The sequence below is a fragment of the Schistocerca gregaria genome, chromosome X (assembly GCF_023897955.1).
Source record: "Schistocerca gregaria isolate iqSchGreg1 chromosome X, iqSchGreg1.2, whole genome shotgun sequence".
NCBI lineage: Eukaryota > Metazoa > Arthropoda > Insecta > Orthoptera > Acrididae > Schistocerca > Schistocerca gregaria.
Genome location: NC_064931.1, coordinates 129,957,288 through 129,970,595, shown reverse-complemented (window position 1 = coordinate 129,970,595; position 13,308 = coordinate 129,957,288). Strand labels below are relative to the sequence as shown.

Below are 13,308 nucleotides of genomic sequence, written 5' to 3'. Positions count from 1 at the left end.
ATCTGCGAGAAAACAAATGTCTTTCCATGTTGAATTTTAGTGGGATATAGCTTCAGGAGATGTAGAATACAGTTATATATACTTTGATAAATAATTTTTGAGCTTCCCATATTTGTCATTATATAATTTTGTATTTTATTTGCTCATACTGCAGCTATGGTTCTTTCTATCTGGTTCCTCTATTTTATTTTTCATTAGCTCCAATATATGAAAAAAGTATTTGGTTCTTCCTTTTTGTTAAGTTTTACATCCTTAAGTTATGTTTCCTTAGGTCACACAATTGTAAAGCATGCAGTAGTTGACTTCAATTGAAAAAAGACTAGACTTGACAGCTAAGCAGTTTATTATCATTTAAAAGCCCTTGTATGCTAGTCACACCTATTTTGTGAGTGGTAAAACACATATAAAAATTTATGTTTTTGGTTTATAGTTTCCAGAATTACCAGTAATGATAAACAGAGACAAAGATATATGAGCTCTGATTGTTGAGCAGTCTCATACTCACTATGAACAGTAAGCACCACAACAGCACTAAGTCCAGCTCCAATGCCATTCGTTGCTTCACACATATACTGTCCTGCATGTTCTGGTAGTGCATGCTGTATCAAGAGGGATCCATTTGAAAAAATCTGAACTCCATGATTTCGTGCAGAAAGATCTTGATACTCAGTTGGCTGTCTTCCTGGATCAAAGCACTATAGTTATTGAAGTTATTTAACTTATAAGAAACTGGATTATATACTAATAACCACAAATATTTTTTTAAAAATTTTATACTACAATCTCTGAATGGATATTGACATAAGAACTTAAGATGAGCTAATATGTGATAACTCATGCTTTTTATTCCACTGAATTCAGCTGTGATTTTAACAGAAACTAGTTTCTTTGTGTTAATTCAAGTAAATTAACATTTAGTCTGGTTAAAACTATAGAGAATACAAAGCTATTGGAACAAAGCATGAACATTCTGATAAGCATTACTGCAATTCAATTCACCCATAGTTATTGCACTATTTTCAGAATAATTAATTAAATTGTGCATAACACCCAACATTTAAACTGAATTGGCTCCTTATTTGATATACATTACATCCAGAACAAATAATCGCATTTGTACATAGATGACATATTAAGTAACTGGTTAGTCAAATAAATGCATGTCTAAAAAAACTCTGCCTACAGAACTGAAATATTAAGTAACTGGCTAGTCATATAGATGTATGTTTTAAAAAAACTCTGCAGATAAAACTTTCCTTTTACATACAACCGCCAAAAGAGAGAAGAAAGTTAATGCCTTTCAGATATCAGTCACAGAAAATATTAATTTATTTCAAAGGTGTAATAATTAAGGGCACATTAACTATAATAAACCACTAATTTTTGAGGACCACACAGATGTAAACAAACTATATAAATATGCTTAGTGTCAATTAGTTTCATAATTCAGGTATATTTCATGACAAACTTGTCACAAAAGTTATTCACATTGTTAATGCAGAACATTGTGAGTAATATGTGTGTGGAACACCAGAAATTGAAACTGGAATTAAGTGCCAAAATGAGATTAACTTACATTTGACTACATGTGTTCAACATTTTCCATATAATGCAGACAGTTGAATGAGCTACACACATGCTTTCAAAACAAGACAAGACTAGACTGAAGTACAGGAAATGCAGATATTGGGTGAATGAATGTTGTTCCAACAATATGGGCCCCCCTCCTCAACATTGGGAATTTTCAGTTCCTTTATAATTATAAGTTTTCATTTTCTAATCCAGTGAGACAGTACAGGAATGTTGTGTTACTAAACACTATGCTATAAATTGAAACTGTTTTGGGTTCTCATAAATTGTTTTGGTATAACCAAAGAAGCATTACAAATTGATTTTTTAGGATTACAGTCAAACATAAAGACAAGAGACTGACAGCTAGATAAGGAACATTATCACATTCTAGACACACAACAGCTAATTCAATGAAAATTTTCGAGTACAGTCTCTATCAACAGTAGTGACAAAATATTTAGGTGGTAGACATTCCACATAAGAACTATTAACTCCTTATTAATATGTTACTGACACATTCAAATTAGTTTTGCCCCAAGACAATGAAAACAATCAGTGTAAACTGTTATCGGAGAAGTGTTCATAATGCGTAGCACTGGAACTTTGTTTTAGAAAAAGAGGGCTGTAATCAAATAATTGGTTAGCTGAAACTGTCAAATTAAGATGTAAAACAAAAAAAATTATGAAATATAGAAAAAACAATTGTCCATGTACTGCAAATAAATACCCTGCCAAGTTAATTTAAACCTCAATAGATTTGTTATAAGTAGACACAGCTACTGATTCTAATATAGTTGACGTGTTCCATTCTTCTTTCAAAAGTATAACCATGAAGAGACTAAGAGGATCTTTTGAGTGACAGCTCAAAAAAAAGTTATAACACATGTACTGAAATAGTTTTTATGGGTACAATAATATGAACTGAATTTCAAAATAGGGTTCAAACAGAAATTACACTCCTGGAAATTGAAATAAGAACACCGTGAATTCATTGTCCCAGGAAGGGGAAACTTTATTGACACATTCCTGGGGTCAGATGCATCACATGATCACACTGACAGAACTACAGGCACATAGACACAGGCAACAGAGCATGCACAATGTCGGCACTAGTACAGTGTATATCCACCTTTCGCAGCAATGCAGGCTGCTATTCTCCCATGGAGACGATCGTAGAGATGCTGGATGTAGTCCTGTTGAACGGCTTGTCATGCCATTTCCACCTGGCGCCTCAGTTGGACCAGCGTTCGTGCTGGACGTGCAGACCGCGTGAGACGACGCTTCATCCAGTCCCAAACATGCTCAATGGGGGACAGATCCGGAGATCTTGCTGGCCAGGGTAGTTGACTTACACCTTCTAGAGCACGTTGGGTGGCACGGGATACATGCGGACGTGCATTGTCCTGTTGGAACAGCAAGTTCCCTTGCCGGTCTAGTAATGGTAGAACGATGGGTTCAACGACGGTTTGGATGTACCGTGCACTATTCAGTGTCCCCTCGACGATCACCAGAGGTGTACGGCCAGTGTAGGAGATCGCTCCCCACACCATGATGCCAGGTGTTGGCCCTGTGTGCCTCGGTCGTATGCAGTCCTGATTGTGGCGCTCACCTGCACGGCGCCAAACACGCATACGACCATCATTGGCACCAAGGCAGAAGCGACTCTCATCGCTGAAGACGACACGTCTCCATTCGTCCCTCCATTCACGCCTGTCGCGACACCACTGGAGGCGGGCTGCACGATGTTGGGGCGTGAGCGGAAGACGGCCTAACGGTGTGCGGGACCGTAGCCCAGCTTCATGGAGAGGGTTGCAAATGGTCCTCGCCGATACCCCAGGAGCAATAGTGTCCCTAATTTGCTGGGAAGTGGCGGTGTGGTCCCCTACGGAACTGCGTAGGATCCTACGGTCTTGGCGTGCATCCGTGCGTCGCTGCGGTCCGGTCCCAGGTCGGCGGGCACGTGCACCTTCTGCCGACCACTGGCGACAACATCGATGTACTGTGGAGACCTCACGCCCCACGTGTTGAGCAATTCGGCGGTACGTCCACCCGGCCTCCCGCATGCCCACTATACGCCCTCGCTCAAAGTCCGTCAACTGCACATACGGTTCACGTCCACGCTGTCGCGGCATGCTACCAGTGTTAAAGACTGCGATGGAGCTCCGTATGCCACGGCAAACTGGCTGACACTGACGGCGGCGGTGCACAAATACTGCGCAGCTAGCGCCATTCGACGGCCAACACCGCGGTTCCTGGTGTGTCCGCTGTGCCGTGCGTGTGATCATTGCTTGTACAGCCCTCTCGCAGTGTTCGGAGCAAGTATGGTGGGTCTGACACACCGGTGTCAATGTGTTCTTTTTTCCTTTTCCAGGAGTGTATAATATGCTCACAAATTTTTCATATAAACATTCTCATAGGAGGGCAATTCTGAAAATAACCACTGTTTGCGAACTGCACAAACAGAAGGTTTGTGGCATTATAGTATCAACATGTATTTTGCATTAACACACATCTGGTGGCTTACTACACAAGATCATAGTGATGTTATGTTTTGCGTTGAAATGTATAATATTAAGCAAGAAGTGGAAAAACACCTGTAGTTGCAGTTCAGCTTGTACAAGAAGTGAACCTAAAACTTAAGTTTCACAAACCTAAGTTTCACAAACAGATTTGTGCAAAGTGGCAACTGAAATACTAAACTACTGCAAATATCATGCTTATGGGGTAACCAAATTTCCTTCAGACAATAATAAAGAGGACAGTGTTATCATTATCCTAATCTCATTGTTACCAGTGAGGAGACATGAATTCCAAATGTGACTGTCGAGATGAAACAGCATACTATGGAGAGGGCCTGCACCAGTTCATCATGGAAAATTTTGGTAACTATCTTTTCACATAGGAAATGCATACTGCTGGTTCAGTTTATGGGCCAAAAGACAACAATTCAATAGTAAATGCAGAAATGTTAATTAAAACTATGAAGAGCAATTCAAAATAAATGATGTAACAAATTGACTTCTGGCATAGGTTTGCCTCATGAAATCTCTTGTACACACACTGCACTGAAAATCTGAAAACTTGACAGGTTTGAGAAATCTACATCTACATCCTTACTCAGCAAACTAAAGTGAGGTGCACTAAAAAGGGGCCTTCCCACTCAACCACATATTAGGGTTTCTTTGTTTATTGTTTGCTTATGAAATACACAAAGAATGCCTGTTTAAATGCACTGTGCAAGCTGTATTTAGTCTAATCTTGTTTCAGCAGTCCCTACAAGAGTAACACTGAGGAGACTCTACTATATTCCTAGATTCTTGATTCAGTACTGGTTGTTAAAACATAATTAGGCTTAGATAGGATAATAGGCATTATCTTCTACCTAAGTGTGTATTTAAAGTATCTTACAGTGGAGCATACACTAATGTTTAAGGTTGTGAACTCATCAGCAGGCATTACCAGTTTTAGAGTATTTTCTTTCACTGTACTTGGTGTCATAGTAGATGAATAAATTAACCCGATATCCTCTACTATTACATTTAAAGACCTGGATAAACTGCATAAACAGTAAAAGCAATTTTTTGAACCATCACTTGGCTCTGCCACAAATTTTCAGGCACATGTCACTAAAACACTCTGTTTGCACTTAGCTAACACTTGCAGTGCCATGCCCATAATATTTACATTGTCTTCAGTGTTGGAAAGAATGGCATACCTGTGATATTATGGGCTCAGCATTTTAATGAAGACTGCCCTGCCCATAATATTACGGCAGTCCTCACTAAAACACTGTGTCCTTAATATTATGAGCATGGCATTCTTTTTAACATTTAAGACAATGTAATATTACAGGAACGGCATTCTAAGTGTTAAATGCAGTTAAAGAAACAAATATATTGAATTAATTAGATGCAATTACTCATATGTAAGTGAGCTGGTGAGCAAATCTCATGGATGTGGTCAAAAAAATTAATGGTAGTGTCTTAATATGTGGTGATTTTTAGACAGGATTTATCTGTATGCGATATCAGGCCTGAAAACAGTACTGGTAAAATTGGTTGGCAGCCTGTATGTCATTAAAATTGATCTTGCAGACACATTCTTACAGTTGCTGTCAGTCAAGCAAACACAACAGATCTTTGTGCTCAGTATACCTTTTGACACATACCACTATAATCATTTATTACTTAGATCAGTTCATACAAGATATTGTTAGCTGAAAAAACTACCTGGATTACATTAGCATAATGGGGGCACATGGTGACACAAACCTTTCAAATGCTGTTCACCATTTACAGGAAAATGGGTCATATTGCTTTTCTTTTTTTTTGGGCCAGTGTTAAGTACACATTTTCTATAACAGCAATCGGAAATATATCTAGGATTGCATAGAAACTATAATTAAACTATCTGTCCCCAAAAAACTAAGAAAGAGCATCAATCTATTTTGGGTAAAGTAAACTGTCTTGGAAAATTTATAGCTAAAGCAGCTCAAGTTGCATATCCCTTGAACAGACTCTACAAAAGAGCAAAAAATCTGAATGGTACAGAGCCTGTCAACAGGCTTTCTTAAACTAAAGAAAAGTTGTTAGTACCACAAGGAACACGAAATGGAGACCTAAGTTACAATCAAACAAGCGTAACACTATCTTATGTGGTTTCCGTTATAGTCATCAACGTATCTACATTTTACGAAAAATGGTAAGAATCAGATAGATGGAAGAGCTGATCTGTTTTTAGACTATTGGATGCAGTGTTAATTTGTGAAACGGAACAGCTCTTACGTTTCTCTGATCCTAACAGAACTGTTAGAAGTTGCTTTTCATGACTGAGGAAGAACGTGATGTGGAGATGGTCAGGACAGTCATTGGTTCAGATACAGATGATGATCCTTCCTATGAACCAGACAACACTACAGATTCTGGCAAGTGGCCAAACAATTACTAGACACTATAGCAGTTCCAGTTAATTTTCTTTTCTCTGCCTCTGAATACTTGTCATGTTATTGTCACAGATAGCAGTATTGAACATGGAACATCCCATGTAAAGAATGTCACAAAAATTGTTGACAATGCAACTAGTGCACAAGTAAATCATCTCCATCAGGAAGGGGAAATTGCAGGTGACAATGCTGGTACTGAGAATAGTAACAAAACAAGGAAATCAAAAAGGGTAGCGGTTAAAGAGGAATGGGAAAGAAATAAAAGAAAAGACAATCGACAGCATGGTAGGGCATATATTTTTATGAAGAATTCCAAAGTTACTGCAAGAAATGTGAAGCCAAAAGATTGCTCTAAATGTCCACGACAGTGCACCAGTTAAGTTTACTGAGCAAGATGGACAAAATATCCATAGAGCCTACTGGGATCTTGGGTTAATAGAGTTACAAAGGCAGTACCTAAATAAGTTAGTGGAAGAAGAAGACAAACGAAGTGTGAGGACAAAATCAGATAACTCATGAAGGAAGAGGACCAAGAAATTCTATCTAATAAAGGGATCTGATAAGATTTAAGTATGTATGCAGTTTTTTTCTCAAGACGTTTGACATTTCTGAAACCTTTGTAGGAAATACTGTTAAAGAAAGAGATGAACATCATGTAATTGAGAAAGAGTGAAGAGAATGTCATGAACCAAGTATAAAGAGGTCAGAAGAAAGTAAAGAGGCTATAAGGAAACACATTAAGAGTTTTCCTACCCTTTCATCTCATTACAAGAGGAAAGAGTGTACAACAGATTATTTACCTGCTGATATGAGTATTAAGATAATGTATGAGTTATATATAAGGAAGGAAAGATAGTCGAGAAATTATGGCTGTATAGGGAGATATTCACAAAGGAATTTAATCTGAAATTCCACAGGCCACGAAAAGATATCTGTAATAAATGTTTAAAGTTTTCACATCTTTCGGCTGAGGAAAAGGAAGGCAAAGATTTTAAAAGGGAACAGGAAGAGCATTTGAAAAGGAAAGAAATGGCAAGGGAATTTAAGAACATTAAGAAAGAATGTGTAAAAAAGGGAGAATATTTGCTAGATGAATTTGACTTACAAGCTGTGCTTTACTGCCCTAATGTGAATGCAAAGGCAGTATTTTATAAAGTAAGGCTCTCTGTGTACAATCTCACAGTTCTTAGTGTGGGAGAAAACGAAAATGATTGCTTCATGTAGGACGAGACAACAGCAAAATGGGGGTCCATAGAGATGGCTTCATGTCTGTGGGATTTTTTGAAAAATCAAGCACAAAGAAAACCGATAAGCTTATTTTCTAATACATGTGGGGGCCAGAACAGGAATGCCAGCATGAGCACTATGTATTTGCATGCAGTGAATGCACTGGACATTCCCACTATCGGTCAATGCTTTTTTGGGCCTGGACATTCACAAATGGTAGTAGACTCAGTGCACGCAAGCATCGAAAGATAAAGTAAACATGTGGATGTTTTTGATCCCATTGGGGCTGGTATACAATTGTAAGAATGAATTCCTACAAGTACAGTGTGACAGAAATGGATAGCACTCAAATTTTAGATTTCAACCAGCTTTAGAAGAAAATAATTCAGAATAGGAAAACTGCTGAGAATGAAGAATCTGTGAAATGGCTTAAGATTGTTTGGATGCAATACAGGAAAGATCAGTCTGACATGATGTTTTTCAAGTATTCTTATGATGATTGTGACTTTCAAGTTTTGCACACCAAGGAAAGACCTGGCCTACGAAATTCTTCGAATTCAGGACCTGAAGACAATATTCTTTGCCCAGCATATGAGAGTCCTCTCTGCAAAAGTAAAGAAAAGAAAAAAGATCTTATAGATATATGTAATAATGGTATTATACCTCCTAGGTTTCACACAGCATATCAATGAGTCAATGCTGCTAATGATTTAGAAAATGAGGAAAACGTAGAAGAATGACAGGAATAGACTTCATGTTTATTTTCTGGTTTTGTCTTCTTTATCATTGTTGCTAGTTCATCACCTTAGCTATTTCATGTAAGCCACTAATTTTGGCTCATTTAAATGCCTGTGTTGTATCATTTTTGAAACAGTAATCCAGGAACAGAAGAACAGATGTGTTGAGGCACTGTGTTTTGTTAAAATGATTTTTCTTACGTTTGTTATGTTATTTCTGTTACCTGTAAATTATTTATTGTATGTTCAATGATACTGCAGACAAATAATGCAAAGGGAAAATAATAATGGATTTTATGTATTCTCCCTCAAAGACTGATAATAAACTTCCTGGAAAACAATTCTCTTGCTTATAGTACTCATTGAAAGCACTGACACACATTCCCATAGCTTGTTCAATGTAATCTGTATTTATAAAGACATTATTAACACAACTGCAGTAATATTTAATATGATAATATCGCTTAAAGCTGCACATTATTTGTTTGACGTTCATATGTTATACAGCAGCAGCCATTACGTTCAGGATTGGACAAACGTAACTGCGTGCATAATTTTATTAAATATTTCATTAGTGTCCATCGAGTAACTAAAATATATAACACCAAGTAGAAAACAACAGTCAATAAAGTAAACTATTTATTCACCATAGAAAGGCTTGGGAAAAACTATTAGAAAGTACTCAGTTTATTGGACAAAACCTTTAAATCGAATTATCTCAAAACACTGTTTTTGTAGTTACGTTTCTTTGATCCTAAATGGGTGAATTATGGGTGGGCAGTGTGAAAATGAGTCATTTGGATGCAGACACACAGTAATGGATATGCATCCAAAGGAGGAGTTGGTTAGCAATATCTGAATATATTGAGGGGAAGTTACTTTCTGAATTTCTCTCATACAGCATATTTTTCTTACCAAAATTAAATGTTTTAGTATCATATCCATTCTCTTTATCAGCAACAAAGCTGAGGACTGTTACCACTGTGCATACATTCTTGAGTAAACATTAGGTCTATTGTCTATAGTTGCAGATGTTAGTATTTCACTTGGAGAAAGCAGACTTGTCATTAACTGAAGACAGGACAGGAAAAAGTAGAAACACATTCCTCTGCCTCCCTCATCCCCCACCTCTGCCACCAAGCCTGGATCATGCAAGGTGAGAGTGAGGATTACCATCCACATTACCAACTTCATTAAATCTTGATTTGTAAAACTTGTTTAACTTACTGAATTCAAAATCCAGTGCCCATTTGAAACAAATGATGAGCACCCATCACCATGTTTTCAAATGGGCACAGTATTACACTTAATTACTATTTCAAGCAGTTTCCTGTGTCCTGCTAGGAAAAATTAGTAACTGTATTGTTCATAATGCCATTGAAGATATCTTCTGTTTAACAAATCTGTTTATGACTGACTGAAGCATACATTATGCTGCATTCTGGAAATTATGCTTGATTACAAGAAACATTTATGAATGCTTTTCATTTCAAAATACGATAAGACAAAATGCATGTTATGTCTATCTCACAGTTGCTGTCATTGGTTAGGCAGTGCAAAGTGTTGAGTCTAACATTGTTGGAATTTTAAGAACTGTTTCTTTGTTGAATATATAAATTAGGCAGTTAAAAATGTGGTATAAACAAGTAATTGTGAAGCAGGAAATGATACATTATTCTTTACCTTTCCTTATTCCCTATTTTCCCATAACTCTCAATATAAGAACTATTCTTATAGTTCTAAGAACTTTTTCACTGTCTGAAAACCTGTTGGCCTAGCTTTAGTAGGTCCTTTTCCTGCTATTAACAGGGGGATTTTTTCTTCATGGATATCTTCTCTCATGAAATTCTGTATAAGTTAATTTTAAGAGATATGGGAAAAACATTTGCAATTAGGTACACAAAATACAAAACATTTACTGCAAAGCAAAGAGTTCTTCATGTTTTCTCACCAATGGCCTTCCTCCATACTACAGTGGGTACTGGAAAGCCTTCAGCTTGACAGTCAAACATAACTGTTTCATCTCTGGTAACATTGCGATCCACAGGTTCTTGTATCCAGCGTGGAGGAACTGAAAAGTATAATTTTTATTACCCCTTGTGTCCTGAGAGATATTATTTACATGTAATTATTTGCACTACAGGCACATGAATTATCAGTAAAAAATTAAAGGGAATTAAAGCCATAAGTCTGAATGAAAAAGGATAAGAATTCCATACTCGCTAGGAACAAAATAAAATAAAGTAAGTTTCATTGACATGAATAAAGTTTAAAAGAAAAAGCTTGTTCCCAAGGTCTAACGCCTAAGTTCCCTTTCTCACAATCAAAAGGAGAAGAGAGGAATAATGATATTAATAATGTGTACAAAGTAAAGAAATTAACTGAAAATGAGGGATTATTCTGGACTAGAGGGAGAGAATAAAATACATAGTAAGTGAAGTGCATTATCCTTTTCTTCTTGAATATCATGGCCATCTCTATCTGTGATCTACTAAACCATTTCATCACGTGTCCACTTTTCTTCTTCTTTATTTCCAACTTTTAAGAAAACAGGGAATATCAGTACTGAAAAGAAAAACATTGAACAGTCTATCCACTCAGCCACAAAATGCACAACTTTTCCAGCGAGTACAGTGCCTTTATCAGTCTTCATTCAGGTGTGAAGCACTGCAATTTTGGCAGTGATTTCTCACATGAATATCTCAAAAATTAACAAAACAGTTCAGTAGCTGACAAGATGTCTCTGATACAGTAATAAGCATTTTAAATAACTTTTGCAACTAGGTTTCAATTACATTTATGCAAAACATAAATTAAATCATCAAAAAATGAAAATAAATTTATGTTAAAAGAGCACACAATAAATTTGCACAATTGCGACATCAACAACAATAAGAGCAATAACAACAACAAAACTGATCTAAGTTGTTTAGTCTACTTCTGTCACACTAGAAAATCCTCATAACATCTAATCTACAACAACAAATGCAATGAAGCAACACAGATAACAGGGTTCAGAAGATATGTCAACCTGTGCTTTAAACTCCTACTGTGCAGTAAATAAGTCACTGGTAGACGAATGCAGAACCATCAATTAACAGAAACAGACACAATGTTCACCTTCCCACCTAGGCAATGCAACCTATCACAATAAAGAATTGCAAACATCCATCACAACCATTTGAAGTGTTAGGCACTTGCATGTTGTTCTCATCTAATTCATGCAGCATTTAACAGAACTTTATGTGCTGAAGAGAGCCAAAATTTGTGCTTTAATGATACAAATAAATAAATAAAATAACTAATTTATTCAGTGCTGTAAAATGATAGTGTTCTCAATTCTTAAATTATGTACAGAGACTGATTCATGGAGGATGGTACACACTTGATTAAAGAGCAATATATTATTTAATTTTTGCACTGTGTGAATGTTTTGCTATTCAGAGACAAGGGATAAAATGATACTGCTGTGATATAAAAGATATTAGCACTACACTTATAACTTTCCTTACAGTGACAGAGGAAAGTTACTACTATCCAGCAGTTTTGAAGCTATTCTTTTTTCAAACTAAATAAATATTCATCAAATAGAATTCATTACTGTAGTTTTATCAGATTCTTGTTTCTTAGAAAATGACATATTTAAAATTTTCTTGTTCTGAATGGTGGACACTGTACTCAAATTCTCTTAAGATAGTCAGTATAAAATGTTCTTACAGCCACAAAATGTACTGATGTTTGTCCAAAGGGCATAATACTGACAAGATATAATTAAAATTTTCTTGTATTTATACCTATTTCATAAAGTTATTATGAGCTTGTGATGGCTGTATTATTCAAATGTCATTACAAAATGGATGTACTTTTATATTATAAAATGTATGTAACCCAGTTACATAAGTGACTGAAAGTAGACTACATTCCACCATAATTTAATTCAACAAAAGTGCATGGGAATGTAGTAACTGAAGTCAAATCATTTTATATATCAGGGACACTCTTTATTATCAGAGGTGAATAATTGAAAGTGATCATTCATGCTAAATGCAACAAAAGCTTTAGAGAGAAATGAGTTGTGAAATATGTGCAGAAATTTTGTATTCAATATTAGTACAGTGAGTAGCAAAATTATAAGTTGCAATTTCATACAAAATGCTTTCTTTAATTCAGTCTTTTTATTCATAATGTTTCTCTTTAATTGTGATGTTAGGTTCATTAGTTAAAATCACTCTGTCAAGATTATTGAGAATAATTTCAGCTTTATCTTAATTAGAGAACCCTTTCAACATACTTGACATGATGTAATCAAATATTTAAATTAGAGTAACTGAACTTATTGAGGAATTCAAGTTACAATATTTCCCAAATTAAACTGTAAAATCTTAGTAATAGCACCATACTGCCTGGGCATATTCATCATATTTGTGTATGAGTCACTACACTGCGTCCATTTGTTATCGAGACCCCACCTCTGTAGATGAGATTCCTACTGCACAACAGAGTGATGAAACTCAACTAAGAGGTAACCAATTTGAATCCTCTGGCAGAGAAAGTGTTCATCACTAGTATTTGTCTCACAGAGTGGAGGGGTGAGGGAGGGCGCATAAAGCTTCTGATCACTGAATTTAATGTCAATTTTCCATGTTAAATACGAAACTTATATGCAGTTCCTCATGAAATGAGGGCATATGACAGCCAATAATGATCTCTCCACTTGATGGAGTTGCTAAGTCAGCACAGCTCTTTCTGCTGTTTGAGAATAGTAGGGTATGTGCTAGCATTGTGTTTCAGGCTCTCTGTTCTCTCTCACCATTGCCAGTCTTGTATCCC

The 13,308-nt window shown here is 36.3% G+C and overlaps 1 protein-coding gene across 1 annotated transcript in view; it reads right to left on the bottom strand.

The window, feature by feature from the left end:
• Positions 1 to 13,308, bottom strand: part of LOC126297767 (Down syndrome cell adhesion molecule-like protein Dscam2) — a 1,507,668-nt gene that overhangs the window by 142,912 nt on the left and 1,351,448 nt on the right. The window contains exons 12-13 of the mRNA XM_049988942.1: positions 10,430 to 10,549; positions 506 to 682 (exon numbers count right to left, since the gene is read on the bottom strand). Of these exons, the coding sequence (XP_049844899.1) occupies positions 506 to 682; positions 10,430 to 10,549 (297 nt within the window). The remainder of the gene's footprint in view (positions 1 to 505; positions 683 to 10,429; positions 10,550 to 13,308) is intronic.